This window comes from Camelus bactrianus, chromosome 32 (assembly GCF_048773025.1).
Source record: "Camelus bactrianus isolate YW-2024 breed Bactrian camel chromosome 32, ASM4877302v1, whole genome shotgun sequence".
Classification (NCBI taxonomy): domain Eukaryota; kingdom Metazoa; phylum Chordata; class Mammalia; order Artiodactyla; family Camelidae; genus Camelus; species Camelus bactrianus.
The window spans coordinates 22,085,661-22,103,154 of record NC_133570.1 but is presented as its reverse complement, the minus strand read 5'-3'; the positions used below and the strand labels follow the sequence as shown (position 1 = coordinate 22,103,154).

Here is a 17,494-nt window from a genome sequence, read left to right as displayed (position 1 = left end):
TCTTCCGTCTGAACATATGCTCACACTCTCACACATGCAACACGTATGTGCATGCCAGGCCTGGCTGTGGGGTAAGGAAAGGAACTCAGACACCATTCTCTTTGCGACAAGCTTAAAACACATCATGGCTCATTTTTACTTTATCTCAGGGGAAAAAAAACAACAACACTCCCTTCAGAAGGAAAGGCGGTTAGACAGGGCCTCCACCTGGGCAGCTCTGAGCCACCTGGGCTCCCCTGTGCTGGCCAGCCCCGACCTCCTCCCTCCCCTGCGACCATGCCCTGACACCGCTGTTACAAGTCGCGGGACCTCGCGTGGGAAGCGCGCGGCAGCAGGAGAGGGCACCTGGGACTCCCTGGGCCAAATCCTGGTGCCAGGTTAGCAGCAGGACCTAAACAGACCCAGCAGCCAGGAAGGAAAGATAAGAAGATACAAAGGGTTTCCTCACACACAGCTTATGTTTTCTCCTGGAAAAAAAGTCAAACGTCACCTCCAGGCACAGCAGCTCCTGAACCCTTGGAAAGTCTGGGGCGGGTGGTGTGTCTCCCCAGCCTCAGCCAGCCAGCCTGCTCTGCCACAGCTGCTCTGCTGAGGCACGGTGGCACGTCCAGGTGCTTCCGGAGTTGGGGACCAGCCCTGACCAGCCAGGTGCTCTGGTGCTGGAGCCCTGGCCTGGTGCAGCGCCTCCCAGCATGAAACGTCCGCTTCCTCGGACTCCATCGCCTTCCTGCTGGGCCTCATGCTGCTCCAGCCGGGGCTCCCTGCTCTCAGTCCAAAGTGGGAACCAGCCACGAGAGGGGTCTCCGGCACATGCACGCTCCTCCCAAACGTGACTGGTTCCGCCAGCCAGCAAGACAACGATCCCCTCCTTTGGAAGGGGCAGACCCAGTGGACTATCAGGACACTCCTGCTCCATCCTGGGCTCGGGGGCCCTCGAGGCTGGGGGACTCTGGGCGCGCTCCCTCGAGCTCGTGGCTGAGGAGCTCCACGTCTGGGAGGCCCATGTCCCCTTGTGATTCAGGGGCACTCCCTCTACTCACCAGCCCCAGGGCGTAGCCATTGGGCCGCCGCTCGGGCTGGGGGGCACTGCCGTTGGCCCACATCCCAGGGGGGTGGCCGTTGAGGCGGAGGCTGAGCTGCTCTGTGTCGCTGTCAGAAGCTGCCAGAGCCCGGGCGCTGGTGCCGCCTGCCTTGAAGGCCTCCCGCCGCCTCAGGATGTGGCTGCGGATAATCTTGCGGAAGGTCTGGCGGAACTCACGGATGCGGTAGGCATAGATGAGTGGGTTCACCACGGAGTTGGTGTGGGAGAGGATGATGGCCAGGTACATGAGCCAGGGCGGGGCATGGCTGCACTTGGAGCAGAAGAAGGTGAAGCAGTTGATGATGTGCAGGGGCAGCCAGCAGAGGGCGAAGAGCCCCACGATGATGGCCAGCGACTTGGCAGCATGGACCTCCTTCTGCAGCGTGGACCGAGCCCGCTCTCCCGGCAGAGGCTGGCTCTCCATCTGCTTCAGCTGGCGCCGGGCGGCCAGGAAGATCCGCAGGTAGACGCCCAGCATGAGCAGCAGGGGCACCAGCACACACGCGAAGAAGTTGTAGTACACCATGTAGTTCATGGGGACCACGTACTCGAAGAGGCAGGCCACCTGGCCCTGCCCGCAGTCCTGCGACTGGTTCCTGCCCTCCCTCTGCTGGCTGCAGTTGTTCCAGCCCAGCATGGGGGTCAGGCCGATGGCAAATGACAGCACCCAGCAGACCGCAATGATGCCCTTGGCCCTCGTGCCGGTCACCAAGCCATTGTACCTGCGGAGAGGAGACCAGCATCAGAGGCCTGGGAACCAGGGCTAGGAAGCCAAGAGTCAGAAACCCAAAGCAGTACCCCGTCCCCCGTCTACTGGCTGTGAGGTCCTGGACCAGCCACTTCTTGCCTCTGAGCCTCAGTATCCTCTTCTGTTCAGGGGAGCTCCAGACCTTGCCTTTTCTCACAGGAGGTAACAGGAGAGCAGGTGCCCTGAAAAGGGAGACCACTGCACAGATGTTCAGATCATTACTGACTAGTATTACTAGTAGTCCTGGCACTTAACTAGTTTGGTTTGAGGGCATTAATAAGTGATTTTTTGGTGGGGAGGAAGGGAGGAAGTTATCACCTCCCTGCTGGGCTTAGTCAATGCCAGGATGGGTTTCCCTTTAGAGTGAGAACAGGCCAGGAGGGTAGTCACTGGCTGGGGGCAGATCAGACGTGTAGGTGATTCACATCTCTTGTGCTCCATGCTCTTCCTTCACCACTTAGGGTCTCCAGAAGCCCCCAAGAAGAGGCGGCACAGGTGGGTAAAGCAGGGGTGGAGGTCCCAGGCCAAATGAGATACCCTCTCTCCCTTCCAAATTCACCCACAGCACTGGAGAGAGATGAGATCAGTCTGTCTTAACTAACATTTATATACAGCCTTAACATTCAAAAGGAAGGAGTTGCATGAGATACTAAGGTCCAGAGAGAACAAGTAATCTGTCCAAAATCACTCAGTCCTCTAGAGAGTCAGACTAGGTCTGAGACTCAGTGAGTGGCCTGCTCTGCTCGTCCAGAAGCTGACCCAGGCTGACAGAAAGGTGGCGTAGATTTTATTATGAGAACAGGCAATCAAAAAATCATCTCCCTGACTGAGGAAGGCGACCTCAGCAGTGTCTGAGGGATGACCTTGTGTTTAACGGTTTTGATCCTGGCAACACCAGACTGCCCTCCCCTCTACCTAGTAAACCCTACCCATCCTTCAAGTTCAGGTGAGATACCTTCTTGGGAAGTTTCTTACTCAAGGTCAGCTAACTGCTACCCAGTCTGAGCTCCCAAGGCTTCCCAGTATCCATCTCTGCATTGCCAGCAGAGACTGAGACAGGGACACACAGTAGTATCAAGGAAAAACATGCTTAATTCCAGAATTGTAAGTATCCAGAGAAAACAGTCCATGGGGGAGCAAACACAAGGGCCTACAGGTCACAAACGTGGCAGGCTGGCAGGTGTTGACCACATGCAGGAGGCAGCGGACCCTGCTCAGCCACCCACCCGCACCACGGTGCTGCGTGCTGCCCGGGGCTGCCAGCTCTCAGGAGGGGCTGGGAGCTGATTTGCTGGGCAGAATCCCCAAGGTTAGTCGTTGTCAACTAATTCAAATTAAGGAGGAGGGGGAGAACCTAATGGACTCTGGCCTCTTACCTAGTCCAACTCCCTCATTGTATAGGTAGGGAAACTGAGGCCCAAGGAGAGGAATCGACTTGCCATGGACATTCCAGAAGTCCAGAGGCAACTTGGACCAAGGTAAGCTGGTCAGTTCTGAATCCACGTGGTAGCTGGGCAGGGCCGTTCCCAGGGGGTCGGGCGCCTGCACCAGGCTCGGCAGGCGGAGGGCGCACCCCTGCGCACTCCTGCCCGGACGCACAGGGCCTGCGCCGCCCCACCTGCTCTGGAGCCTCAGACCTGAGGTCAGAGGCTGGTTTTTTTTTTTTTTTTTTTTTTTTTTTTTTTTTTTTGCCATTTAATGCTTATATAGCACTTGCTCTGTGCCAGGCAGTTTTTAGTACTCTACAAATAGTAATTTATATAATCTCGTTGAACAGGAGGCTCTTTTTTAATGTTGATATTTTTCCTGAGCAAAGGAGACTCTGGGTTCTCGCGCTGGTGCATTCGTGTTTAGCCATGTTTTGTCACTGTGCCTCTTTGAACATTAGTTCCCTCATCTGTAAGATGGGACTAAGAATCGGGCCTGGGAGCACTGTCCCAGGAGGGCAGAATGTAGAATCAGTGGGTGGAAGTTACAGGACAGTGGACTGTGGCTCAGTAAGTGAATTCATCCCTCGGGAAACTGGCTGCCTCGGGCAGGGGTCAGCTTCCTGTCGTTTGAGGGCCACAAGAAGAAACAAGCGGTAGCACGGAGGGTGGAGGGCCTGGAGGCCACCTGCTTTGGGGATTTTCAAATTGTTCTCCAGCAGCAACCTTCTAGCCTGCATTTCCAGGCAGTCACGGAGGTGGAGCTGCTGAGGAAGAGTGGGGCTTAATAATATTCACTGAATGAGTGAGTTGGTGAGGAAGCCGGCACCCAGCCTGAAGGCTTCTGGGGATCTCCCTGAAAAATCCCTGCTCTGCCCAGTAGTCTGTGTTTAGATGAGGAAACCAATGAAGGGATGTCTGCCACTGCATTCTGTAAAGGAAGCCCCTCGTGGGGACAGAAACAGCAGACACATTGATAGCACTTGTCTGTGTGTGCAGAGAACGTCTGGCAAGACTCCCAGCGCTGCCTTCCAGGAAAGGAACTGAGATGGTGCAAGGACGACAGTTCTTCCCTATACTCTTTTCTTCTTTTTTGATGTTTTAGTACATGTGGGTATTATTTTAAAAAAAACAAACACCAAACAGATTAATTTTGTTATTCAAAAGACAGCCTCTTAGGCTGGCAGCCCTGGATCTAGGCTTTCGGGGGACTGGGTCAACATACGGCCCGAGAGAACCATGGCCAGGCCACAGCCTGGTGCTGCAGCACCCTGAGCTGTGTCTGTGATGGAGGCAGTCACTCCTTGACATGAACTGTCTGGTGGAAGGGGTATCAAGGCTATCCAGCATCACACTCTGCTGTTCTGAGGAGCCCAGAGGTATCCAAGAAGCCAGTGCCAGAGCCCCCACATTTGAAGGTGCCTCTGCATCCTATGTCCTCCAGCTCACAGGGTGCCCTTTCCTGGAGCTCCCCATTACTCACATTTGGGGTTCACCCTATGATCCAAGAATGCCCACCACAATTTTTGCCCTATAATCAGGAGAAGGTGGTGCTTTCCTAAGTTGTCCAAAGGATTCAGTAACCAAGAATTGAAGGGCCACTGACCCACGGGTGAAAGTCAGACTTCTGGCACAGTTAGGCCTGAGCCAGTGTCACACCCTCCCTGCTGGCCTGTTCTCCTCTGTCACCTCTTCCTGGCCCAGAGCCTGCGTGCTCATTCCTTCCTTGGGGCCTTTGCCCAGGCTTGGCCCCGTCTTGTTACACCTGCCCCAACACATGCCGCCCATCTGAACACAACCCACCTCCAACCCCACTGACCCGTGGTGTCACCTCCTCCAGGAGCCCTAGTCCTCTCTCCCGATCCTGCCCTCCTTAGAAGCCAGAATATTCAGGTTTTGTCCCCCACCCCCACCCCAGGGCAGCTCACCACACAGGACTCTGCTGCCCATAGGAGGCCTGTTTCCCAAGGAGAGCAAGCGGTCACCAGGGGCCAATGTGACAGACAAGGGGTGTGACATTCCCCTGGGAAAAAAAAGCCCTTTTTCTCTCGCCCTGGGATTCCTGTCCTCTGGGAGTTGAAGTGCTCCCATCATTGCCTCTGGCCAGGCTTCTGTTTCACTGACTTCCTGAGCAGGCCCAGCCCTAGCCCAGCAGGGTCCCTGCAGTTGGAAGGAGCACATAGAGTTTTCAAAACTAAATTCTTTAAAAAAAAAAAAAAGGGAAAGGAAAGAAGAGAAATGAATGGTGTAGGCCTGGGACTAGGCATCCAGAGCAGAGGTCAGAGGCCAGAGTTCAGAGCAGACGAATGGACCTACTGAGTGGAGCAGGAAATTACACGCAGGGGAGCTGATTCCCAGCTGGAAGGGGACGGCGGGGCGGGGCGGGGGTGGCTCCAGGTTCCCGTCTGCCTCCATCCGGTCACCCCTTGTGGCCATCTCCCTGTCAAGAGCCCCCAAGGACACCTTCACACACCTCAACCTCCTCAGCCCTCGCAGGCCCAGGCCCCTGAAGAAGAGGAAGTGGGGGGACCCAGGGGGGGTCTGGAGCTGCGGGAAGGGCCCTAGAGCCCCCACATCAGGAGGCATTTTTCCTTCTCCTGCTCTGGCCTCCCCATGAGTAACAAGACGGTCATAACATCCGCTTGGCCACAGTGCTGGCCGGGAGGATCAAAGGAGATGCTGCGCTGACATCCTCTGGCAGCCGTGGTGCGCTCTGCCCCGGGGGAGGGTGAGCATCCTCATCACCGTCATCCCCATCGGCTCCCAGATCCGAGAGACCCAGGCTGACCCTTCCAAAGCCTAGTCAGTCAGAGCTCAAACGGCCAGGGTCTGGGTGGAGCCAGGTCCCGCTCTGGAAGGTCGTGGGAGTCAAGGATGCAGCTGGGGCTGAGGAGGAAGTGCCAGGTCCAAAAGGAGCTGGGTCCCCACCCACCCAACCCTGCCACCCTTCCTCAGGGCACTGTCACTCTAGTCCACTCACTGGACCCTCAAAACACCTTTGTGAGCTCAAAGGGACAGAGACCTGGCCCCTTTACAGATGAGGAAATGGGCCCAGAGGGTGGCAGCTGACTTTCCAGAGTCACAAATCAAGTCCTTCCTTTTGCTTTGAGGAGTCATTCTTCTGACTCCTAGAAAACAGAGAGGAGAAAAAGAAGCAGCGGCTCTTTCTACTGAGACCAGCAGGCCTGTTCTCTCCCTCAAATCCGCTGCCCCTTGAATCTGGGAAGAAAACGAGAGCAAGGCCTCTGCTCTCCCCCAGGGCTAGCCCGGCTCAGCCCACCCTCAGCCTGGCCACAGCGTGGACGCCAGTCCACCTGGGAGCCGTCACACAGGCCTGTGCTCTGAGCTGTCCCTCAGTGAGCTCTGCTCTGCCCACTAAGGCTGGCCCTCTGTTAGGCCAGCCAGAGTGCCCTTCTCTTTTGACAAGGGTCCTAGGCTTTCCTGAGACACAGAGTGTCCCAGAGGGCCACACAGAGACCAGCTCCCCAGAGACCGAAGGCTCAGAGGGCAGCAGGCACATTTCTTCCCAGGCCCAGTCCCGACTCTGCTACCAGCTTGCTGTGTGGCCTTGGGGGCTGGTTGCCTCCCCTGAGCCTCATTTTTCCATCCAAAAGATGAGAGGAAATGACCTCTAAGGGCCCCCTTGGGTTTGACACTGCAAATCTCCTCTTGCTTATCGAGCCTGTCCCCACTCCTGGCCAAGGCACCCTCAGGCCATGTGGGGCTGGTGGGGCCTGTTCTGTAGGTAGGCCCCCACCTGTTTCAGAGGATTCACTGCTGGACGGGGCACAGCATCCTTTGAGACCTGCCTGCAGCCACCGAGGCTGTGGAACCCAGCTCCAGGTTGGAGAGGCAAGGAGATAGGGCAGAAGGCCCTCCGGGGAGGGACACTTTCTAGCTTCCTCCATGGCAGGAGGTGGAGGCTGCATTTAAGTGAACTCAGCCTCAGGGACAGTCTTCATTTACACAATACATGGCTGAAGTCACTTCACAAAAGTTTTACCATAAAAACCCCAGTCCTCCAACCAGTCCCCAGCTGTCTCGAGATCCTGAGCAGTTGGTGACTGAGGAGCACAGAATTTGCACAGAGGCCCAAGTGACTCACCAGGGCGTTTAGCCAAGTCACTTCCCCTCTCTGGGTCATTTTCCTAATGTGCAAACTGCAGGCCAGCCGGGAGGGGCAGGCAGGCTTCTAGCTCTGAGCTCCTGTGGTTTCCCGTGGTAGCCACCCCGCCTCAGCATCACGCTCTGTGAAGAACCGCCCAGGCACACACACCAGGCCTTGGCCACACACATCTGCCAACAGCCAAAACATGGCAGCCTCAACCACATAGCCTGGGGGAGCCTGGGGAAGGCCAGTGTGCCCTGTGCCCACAGGGATCAGCTGGAGTGGCATGGATGCTGGCCACATGCTAAGCCCTGGGCAGCCCCAGACTGAGCTCCACAGCCCGGTCCTCAGCTCAACATACTGACATGAGGCCAAACCCTGACCCCAAGTTCACCCTGGCACAGGCAGCTGTCTCACAGATGTGGCCCCTGGCAAGAGGCATGCCACGGAAGAGACCATGGGGCAGCCCCCAACCCCCAGCTCACCGGAGTGGGATGCGGATGGCGATGTAGCGGTCAATGGCGATGGCCAGGAGGCTGAAGATGGAGCTCTGCGTGAGGACCAGCACGAAGCAGGCAAAGAAGAGGCAGCTGTGGCAGGCGGCACAGAACCCCATGCTGATGGTGATGGCAAAGGGGATGGCGAGGACCCCCACAGCAATGTCGGCCGCCGCCAGGGACACCACAAAGTAGTTGGTGACGTTCTGCAGGTTGCTGTTCAGCCACACAGCCCAGCACACCAGCACGTTGCCCAGGATGGCCAGTACAGCGATGGCCAGCTCCACCATGATGTACACCCAGGAACCCATGGTGGGCACAGCCGCCGCCGGGCGGGGTCAGCAAGGACGCGGGCCGGGCCAGCTCACGGTCCATAGCTGCAGCACTGCCGGCCCTGCCCAGGCCCTGAGCCCCTTCTTCACAGGAGCCAGGAGCGTCCCTGCCAACGGGGGGCCGCCTCTAGGGCCTTTTCAACCCAGCCTCCAGAAGCCAGGCCCTCTCCAGGGGCTCTGGCGGCATCTTGGCTCAGCTCGGCCTGAGTTCCTGAGGTACCTGCCAAGGGAGAAGCCTTGTGAGGAGCTGGACCGCTAGCCGCGGGGCACAGCTGCAGATTTCCGGGGCGGCCCTCCGCGCAGGCCAGGTGTCAGCCGGAAGCCCACCTGCTGGCCCGCAGCACCCTGCCTTTCCCACCCCTAACAGAGGCCGGGGACCAGCCTGTCTCTGCATTTCTTCCGGGGAAGCCGGGAACTTCCAGTCAAGTTACTTGTGATGGCCCCCCCATCAGCTCTTCAAGCATTCTGTGGCAGTCCTGCCTGTCTCCCAGGTTCCTGAGCTCACCACCACCCCACAACCCTCCATCCTGGAAAGGCCTCCTTAACCCCCGGGTCTCCCAGGGCCACCCACCTCTCCCTCTCAGCCTGCTTCCATCTGCTGCACCCCCAGAGCTCTTCCTGGGAACCACCAGCACCTTCCTATGCTGCCCACAAAGGAGCTGCCCAGGGGCCCCTAGAGCTCCAACCTGGAAGGATCGGGTAGATGTCTGGTCCTGTCTTCCACTGCCGGCAGGCAAGCCCCCTTGCCCTCACTGGTGGTGCTGGAGCACAGGGCGCTGGAGCTGGCACAAAGGGAGCCACCCCTCAGCAGCCCCCGCCAGCTGACTGCACATCTGGGCGGGGCAGCAGCCTCCCCCTCACTCCTTCCACCCACGCCCGCTCCCCAGCCTGCTCCTCAGCCTGGCTGGTACACTCAGCCAGGACTTGCTGGGGGACTGCAAGCAAGAATATTTTTCCTTTCTGGGTCTCAGTTTCCCCACTGACACATTGGAGAGGTTGGACCCTGATAGCTTCTGGGGGCCATTTCTGTTTTCACCCACAATTCTATGAGAAGAAAATAAACATGCTTGAAAGGGCTCCCCCAGAGGCAAAATGTCCTAGAAATGTAAAGAATTAGTGACACTCCGTAAAAGGAAAAGTCTTAGTCTCCCCAGCCCAAACACCCAGTGACACCCACCCACCAAGCTTGTGAAATAGTCTCTGTCCCCCTGCCAGCCCAGGGCCCCCTCCCCACCAACTCTGCCCCCCGTCACACTCACCTGTGCTGCCCGGCGGTGTCCCCCAGGCCAAGTCCACCCCCTCTTTTGCCCCAGGCCCAGGTGTACACAGGCAGTGTCTGCTGCCTGCCTGAGCACAAGAGGCTGAAGCTGCCTTTCAGCCGCTCGCTGTGGGGTCAGGGCTGCATCCTGCCTCTCCTCCAGGACCCGAGGGATCAAGTGGGACCGGTAGCCTTGGGAGAAGGTCGCCTGTGGTCCCTGGCTGTATTCAAAGGGCCAGGCCCCCCCATCCAGGAGGTGATGTATGAACCCCATTTCCTTCTAACTCCTATGTGCTTCAGGCGGCTGGAGCTGGGTGGGCGCGGGCTGCAGCCACACCTGAGAGTCATCCCTGTGCCCACTAGGAGGCTTAGAGGGGCGCGCCCAACACCAGGGAGCAGGAGAGAGATGAGGAGGCCCCTGAGAACCTAAGGGGTTCCTGCAGCTGAGGGCTTCTCCCAGGCCTGGCAGGGGCGTGGCCACAAACGAGTCCCACTGAACCCCTGCTGTGCACAGGGCGCTTGCCAGCCAGCTGCTTACACAGCACGTCACTGATGGAGGCAGGGCAGACCAAGTCTCCTGGTCCATCCCTGGCTACACAATGCTCCCGGCCTGCAGCCCAGAGCAGCGTTCACCAGGGGCACCCTGATCACAGGGGCTATGTGTCCAGGGTCTTGTCCTCCTTCTGCAGAAGAGAAGTGGCAGGCCCAGACCTGCCTCCTATCTAAGGGTCTCCCAGGTCCAGCACCAGTAGGCCACTGGCCAGTCAGGCCCGGCGAGCCCCGGGGACCCTGCCTCCCACCACCAGGGAGCCCCCCCCGCCTTCCTGGCCTCTTCATAAGGCCCTGCTAGCCTCCTTACCCTGGCTTCAGCCAACAGCCCAGGCCAGAAGCCTGACTCAGCCCCAGTCTGTCATCCAGATTCAGAGGGCTCTGCTGGGGACAGATGAGGTGGGACCGCCAGTGATCCACCTGACTCAGAGAAGTACATTTTTGTGAGCTGAGGCTGGGCTGTGTGGCCCCACTGCCCAGAGCCCTACTGATGGGGTCCCCCAACTAGCACCTACCCTGAATGCTGGGCTGACTCCACGTGAGCCGGGCTGCCTGGCATGGAAGGGCATTTGGGGACCCTAACCCAACCCTCTGTTCAGTGAGGGTCTCCTGGCAGCCCCGAGTGCCTGCCTATAGCCCCCCAGTTCTCAGGGTCTCCCCACAACCTTCTGTACTGTGGGCTCCCAGGTCTACAGCACCTGGCACCAACACCCTTCCTGCTGTCCTCCAGGCTGGGGTGCCCATCCAGGTCTCCCTGGATGCAGTAGACCCTCCTGCCCATGTCAGTCCTGCAAGGAGCCAGACACACCTAATGCACCCGGGCTGGCTAGGTCCTAAAAGGTTGCCTCCCTGCACATCGGGCTCCCCAGTAGTCTTCTACAGCTTTCCTGCAGGTCCCCCCACCAGCTGCTGCCAGCACATCCCAGGGTGAGGCTCACTGGCCCCAGGAACAGCCTGGGTATCACCAAACTAGAATCTCCCAGCCCCAAGCGAAGCGCGTCAGTGGCGCCCAGGGCACCGTGAGGCAGGCAGGGCAGGGAGGAGAACAGGAGGAGGTCGGAGCTTCCCAGCTGTCAGCCCAGGGTTGGGGGCACCCTAACTTGTGGCCTTTGCCAGATTTTTTCAATATAAATGCTCCCTTCATGGCCTGTTTCAAGCTACTGATGTGTCACTGACAGGAACTGGGAATCAACCATACAGTCAGCCAGCTGGGGAGAACTGGGTTCCGGCCACCACCGCGCCGTCAAGGCCTGTGCTCTCCGAAGGGCTACCTGCCTGGACTCCTCTCCAAACCCTCTTCAACAGTGGGGCTTGCTTGGGAGCACAGGAAATGAGGGTGCAGGGGCTCTGGGGGTCGTCTGTGTTCTCATCAACCAACCCCATGAACCCTGCTTTACAGATGAGGGATCTAAGGCCCAAAGAGACTTATGACCTCCCAGCCTCACCATGAGCATGAAAGGGCGGAATGGAGCTGGGGAAGTGCCCTCGGAAAGCAGCAGCAGGAAGATTCCCGGGGCCTCCTGGCCCCTCTCTGCTTCCCTCCCTTCAGAGGCCTCTAAGAGCAACAGGAAGGTTGGAGGCGTGGGGAGGGGCCTGGGGGCGGGGCCACAACCTGGCAATTTCCTATCCCTCTGTTGGCTCTGTCTAATTAATCCTTGAGTCATCTGTTGCTAGCCAGGAGGGGAAATTAAATACTATTAATATAATGTTTCCGTGTGATTGTCCCTTGCTGGGGACAGGGCAGAGGGCAGAAGCTGTCCCATACAGACTAGGTCACATGCTGGGCAACGTGCTAAATAAGCCTTGAGAGAACAGCCCCGCGGGTTCCCCAGCAGTCACTCAAAACTGCCGCTTCTTCCCAGCTTCCTCCTCACCCTCCACCGGCCTGGCCACATTAATTAAAATGCGATTTAATCAAACCCACCAGTTTCCTGGCTCCTTGTACGTCACACTAGTGAGGCTTTCTGTACACATGTCCAGATGGTGGCTGTACCCCCCAGAGTCTGCTGGACAGAGGTGCCCGCCAGCTTCCAGGCAGGACCCTGCACACCTGCTCCTGGGAGCAGCTATGGGCAGTGTACCAAGACCAGGGTAGGGATATGGACCTCTCACAGCCGTGCTGGGCCTGTTCCTGGGCTCCCAGCCTGAGAACCCTCCACTACTTCCTCATAGCAAATGTTTCCAAATACGTACTCTGTGCCAGGCAGCATCCCCGCTGCCGGACCGCAGGGAGCTCTGTGCCACCTGCCAAGCCTGCGCCAGGAGACTGTCCTGAGAGCCAGCTGCTGCCCCAGTATGCAGGTCACTCCCCGCCTCCAGGACCTAGCTCCCACCTAAGAGGAGCCTGCAAGCCACAATTTCAAAGCACAGGAGGAAAACGGAGGCTAAGCAGCAGTGTAAAATATGATTCATTCCTTCCAGAAGAGCTGAAGGTGATAGAGTAATCTACTGATACCTTTCAAAGGCAGTTAGGATCTTCAAAGAGATAAAGAAACAGAATCCATAAGCCAGAATGAGAATGACTGGCAGAAACAAAACAAGAACCAGCAAATATGAGCAAGAAATAGTATAGAATCCTGGAGATGAAAACAGGAATTGAGATGAACACAAGTGACGTGACATGGTGTGCACACAGTTGGGACAGCTAGGGGTTTGAAGACGGCCCTGGGGAATTCTCAGACCGTCTATGGGGGGGGTACTTGAGAGAAATGGAAGGCAGACTGAGGAGCACTGACATCCTGACTCAGAGTGGAGGAACAGCTGAACTCAGGCAGCTCAGCTCCAGCCACAAGCCCTCCACTGGCTCTGCCATGACTGGCCTGGGCACAAGCCTCCCAAACCCCAGGGCCCCAGGACCCACTGAGCCCCTCTCCAAACCCGGCACTCGGGTGGGGCAGTGTCCTCGGGCGCTGCCTGGAGGTGAGCATCTGCTGAGGGGGGTGCCTCTTCCCTCCCTCCCTGAAGGGCTGCCAGTGGCTCCAGCTTCAGGAACTCAGTGTGGGCTGGGCCTGCGGTCCCCAGGCAGGTCCCAGCGGTGTGCCCTCCCCTACGGCCCCTTAAGTGTGCAGCTGCTGCTCTCAGTGCCTGGGGGCAGGACGTGGGCAGGAATGCAGCTCAGGGCCCGCTCACTGCACTGAACCCGGCCCCTAGAGCAGCCTCCGGGCCCGCCAACGCCCTTCTCCCTACTGGGGGCCTAGAATCCCCCTCCCATCCCCTCGTGTCCAGGCCAGATGCCAGAGAGGCTGCCGGCTCCCAGACTGAGGTGGCCACCTCACCTGACTCCCCCTCCAAGGGGCCTCTCCACACACCAGGTGCCGGGTGCCCCACCTTGTGTCGGAAGGAACCCAAGTGAGGTCCTACTCCGTCTCACACTCCCCGAGACGCGGAGCAAGAGGCTTCCCCTTTGCACCGCAGCTCCTCACAGGTACAACAGGCCACAGCGAGATGGCACCTCCCTCACGTGAACCCTCTAATGGCAGGATGACAGGCACCATGATGCCTGCAGAGGACAAGATGGGGGGACGCTTCTCAGTGGCCCTGGGAACACAGACCCTGGTGGGTGAAAGGCTGGCCTGCTGAAGGGGCAGCGCCAGGTGCACGGCCCCAGGGACTCCTGGGGGCTGGCTCCACTGAGGACAGGAGGGGGCGGGCCCACTTCTGGGGTCCCTGGGACACAGATTCAATGATGCAGCCCTGGAGGCTGAAGGGAAAGGGCCAGAGGGTCAGACAGACCAGCTCAAGCACAGCCCTGCCTCTGCTCCTTGGCCCACTTGGCTCCTCGTACCTGGCTCATAGTTTGCAGAGGCCACCAAAGGGTCAGAGATGAATGCTCCTGTGACAGATGGGCAGAAGATACCAGTTGTGGGGGTCTCTGGCAGAGACCACAAGCCCAGACACTAGGGGAGGCACCAGAGTGGCACTGAGCGCCCCTCCGTGGCACACCGAGGCAGCCTTTCTTCCAGGTGACGGCTGCGCTGAAGGGAGCAGCAACTTCTGAGACAGACCTGTCCTTTAGAAGGAGGCGTGGGCCAGAGGGATCTGGAAAGGTTCTCAGAGGAGGGGCTGCTGGGGCTGGACTGGGAGGATGGGGAGGAAATGAGGGCAGATTCCAGGCAAAGTCCACAGCCTGTTTGAGGCTCACGGGCATGTCAGAGAAGGCCTGAGGGGGTCCTGAAAATCTGGAGCATCCCACCTTCCTGACCCGCCTCCCCATGCACGAGTGAGGGCACCTGCTCTTCCCCTCCATCCAGCCCCTCCGGTCCCTGTTGGGACCCCATGGCTTCCACACCCTGGGGAACCCTTCTGTGATTCTGTGGGCAAGAGCTGGGTCCTCTGCTACTAAACTGCCCCTTCCCACCATCCAGAGCCCCCAGCCCTGCCCAGGAGGTGAGCAGTCTCTGGGAGGCTCCTGCCCACTCCCCACTTCCTGTCCCTATCAGGCCCAGCACGGACCTCCAGGGTCCCACTCTCAGGCACCACGCTTCCACTGCTCCCTCCAACCTCCAGATCATGGGGCAACACCTCCCTTCTGTGGTCGCCAACACTTCCCTGGACCCAGACCCCTTCCCTAGGGGCTCGAATTCGTCCTTTTGCCAACTTAGCACCTGACCCTAATGGTCCCCTCAGGCTCCCCTGACACACATACCGGAACCTCTTCTCAGCCTGTCCTTCAAGCCTCTGCCTTCCTCCTGGCCATGCTCCCCTGGGCTCTCACATGTGCACAACTTGCAGCAGACAAACCAGACCCCACAAGACGCTTGGGTGGCAGTCCCAGCTCACTGGGAGTCAGGTGGCTCAGGAATTAGGCAAGTTAAGTGGGAGCAAGAGCTGCTGAAGGACTTCAGATCACTGCTGAGAGCCACCAGGGGCTGGGATCCCACACAGCAGACACTGCCCAGAGCCACCCAGAGGCCCTGAGTTTTGCAGGGTGTGATGCTTGCTCCCAATGCAACGCTAGTCCACATCTCCCTCTGCCAATAGGGACCCGCTGTGTCCCCCAACCCTGCAAGGCTAACAGCCTCCCTCTGGGGTTCCCCAGCTCAAGCACACACTCTAGCCTGTCCTCTGGTCACCCTCAACTCCCACAGTCAATGCCCATCTCATTTACTCTCCACCACAACCCTGAACATTAAGCATCACTCACACCACCATGCTTGCTTTACAGATGAGAAGATGGGTTTGCTGGAGCAGTGAGCTGCCTAGCGAGTCAATCAAGACCAGAACCCAGGTCTGCAATGAAATTCCTGGTCCATTGGGCTGCCCTTGAAGCCAGCCACTGCCCTCTCAGGCTGTGGACTCTTAGGGGCAGGACCAGGGTGTGGTTGGGAACCTGCACTTCCCAGGCCAGCATGAGGGAGGCAACGCACAAGCCCCCCAAAGCCCTGCTGGCCCAAAGCCTGCCTCTTGCCAGTCACGTCTCAGCTGCCCTCAGCCTCCCTGAGGCAATGAACAGGGAAGACAGCTTAGCCCAGAACCTGGTCTGCTCTGGGGGGATGCAGAGGGAGGGGCAGTGGCCCAAGGGACGCCAGGACCTGGGAGAGCCAGGGAGACCCTCGAGGCCAAGGGAACCGCAAGGAGGTGGGATGGGAACCTGGGGTGGAGGCCTGACCCACGAGGCAGAGCCTTCCCAGCCCACCCAAGGCCTCCGGGACCAACCCCAGCAGGACTATGAGGCAGCCCCTACACATCCTCCCTGGCCCGCTGTGCTCCAAAGAATTCTCACCATGGCCCCCAGGGCCAGGACCCCCAGGGGCAGCCCTGGCTGGGCATGGGGGTGACGTAGAGGGTCTTCTGGAGGGTGCAGAGGCTGGGAGTCCTCAGCAGCTGGACAGCAGAGACTGAGGGGAGGGCAGCCTGAGCTCCAGGAGGGAAGAGAGCGCAGGCACTGCGAGTGGAAGCGACCTGGGTGCCGCCGGGGATGGGGAGGGAGAGCCGGCTCAAGGGGCCGGCCTAGTCCTCCCCCGGGAACAGCGCCAGTCCGGGGGGAGGGGGTGGGGACCCGCCTTCCACTTCTCGCTTCTCTCTTCTCCCCCGCGGAGGCCTCGGCCTCCGCCTTCCTCCCATTGTACAGTCGGGGAAATTGAAGTCTGAAGCGCGGTGGCCGCGCCCGGAACGAGGACATCTCTGCTCCGCCGGCCGGGGCCCCTCCTTAATCCCCTGGGCACCCTGCGCCAAGTCCCTCGAGGGCCGCCACCATTCCCGCCATTCCTACCTCGGCGCAGGGCAGCCCGGCGGACGGCCAGCACTGTCCGAGGCGCGCCCCTGTCCCGCCCGTCCCCCGGCCTCCCCTGGGTCCCCTGAGTCCGGTTCCCGCCACCACTGCCCCCAGGACGCTCCTGCGCTCGGCCGGCGTTCGATTCCGCTTTCTCGCCGCGCCCCAGGCGCTCGGGACGCCGTCGGCTCACCCAGCCTCGCCGTAGCAGCGGGCTGTCCGCCCGCCCGCTCCACCTGTGGAAGTCCTCGTCCGCGGGGCCCGGCCCGCCCTGCTCAGGCCCGGCCCGGCCCGGACGCGGCCACGGGCTCACGGAGAGCCCGGCGGCCCGTGGCCCCGGACGCGCCCGCGACGCTCCCGCCCCCGCCGCTGGGGCAGCCGCGCTCTCGCCCCTTCCCCTCCCCTCTTACCCCGCGCACCTTCCGGTCCAGGTCGGGGCGGCCCAGCGGGTCCGCACGCTGCCCCCCGACCGGGCTTCGGGAGGCGGCCGCGCCTGAACCGCCCCTGCGCCGCCCCTGCACCCGCCGCCGCCGCGGGCAGGGCTCGGACCCCGGCCCGCGAACTCGCTCTCGGGGCGGCGGGAAGAGACGGAGCAGCGGGGCACCTGAGGGAGGGGACCCACGCGCCCACCCTCCCGGCCCGGCGGCTTCCGACGGCCCCACGCCGCCCGGCCGCCCACCCGGGACCCTGGGAACCCCGGACCCGGGACCCCACTGACCTGCCGCTCGCGCGCCGGCTCCCGCTGTCTCCGCGACCGCTCGGGCTCCGGCTCCGGCCGCGCCGCCCGCGGGCGCCCCCTGCAGGCGGCTGTCAGACCCGCGCGGTCCTCGCCCCGCCCCGCCGTGCGGGGAAACCGAGGCCCGGAGGGCTACAGGGCGGCCGGCCGCGGTCCCGCAGCGCGCCCTCCCGGCTCTCGCGTCAGTTACGGCCTTTTCCACCCGCACCGCACCCTCCGTCGACGAGTCTCCCCCTTTGGGACCCGGGCCCACACTCCTCCACTGAAAGTCCCCAGAGCTGCCCCTGCCGCTGGCTCCGGACCTCCCGGGGCTTTGATGTCCGTCCTCATCCGCGCTAGGCGGGGCCGGTGCCCCTGTGCCATCCCGGAAAACGCCCTGTGTCTGCTCCTCCTCAAATGTCTCCGTGTCCCCCCCCCCACTTCCTGAAGGAGAAATTTCAGCCCGCCGTACTAGCCTTGCCCTCCCTTCTTGAGTCTGGCCCCGGGCTGGTGGGGGAGCTGGCACCTCAGCTCAAAGGATGCCTGGAGGAAGCCAGCCCCAATTTCC

At 60.3% G+C, this 17,494-nt stretch overlaps 1 protein-coding gene and 1 long non-coding RNA gene across 6 annotated transcripts in view; one reads left to right on the top strand and one right to left on the bottom strand.

Annotated features, from left to right (window-relative positions):
- LOC141575767 (uncharacterized) overlaps window positions 1–7,875 on the top strand; it is a 44,813-nt gene extending 36,938 nt beyond the window's left edge. Inside the window, exon 5 of the long non-coding RNA XR_012503557.1 lies at window positions 3,235–7,875. This is a non-coding gene — a long non-coding RNA (uncharacterized LOC141575767). The remainder of the gene's footprint in view (window positions 1–3,234) is intronic.
- On the bottom strand, window positions 113–17,239 carry ADORA2A (adenosine A2a receptor). 5 transcript variants are annotated; one of them, XM_074355998.1, is made up of 4 exons: window positions 9,453–10,298; window positions 8,880–8,975; window positions 7,850–8,413; window positions 113–1,803 (listed from the first exon to the last, which is right to left on the bottom strand). In XM_074355998.1, the coding sequence occupies exons 3-4, from the start codon at window positions 8,170–8,172 to the stop codon at window positions 897–899; spliced, it is 1,230 nt and encodes a 409-aa protein (XP_074212099.1). In that variant the 5' UTR covers window positions 8,173–8,413; window positions 8,880–8,975; window positions 9,453–10,298; the 3' UTR covers window positions 113–896. The 5 variants fall into 5 exon arrangements, with proteins under 5 accessions (XP_074212099.1, XP_074212097.1, XP_074212100.1 ...); XM_074355996.1 differs by lacking the exons at window positions 8,880–8,975; window positions 9,453–10,298 and adding an exon at window positions 16,930–17,239; XM_074355999.1 differs by lacking the exons at window positions 8,880–8,975; window positions 9,453–10,298 and adding an exon at window positions 16,405–16,580.
- Between the last annotated feature and the right edge of the window lie 255 nt (window positions 17,240–17,494).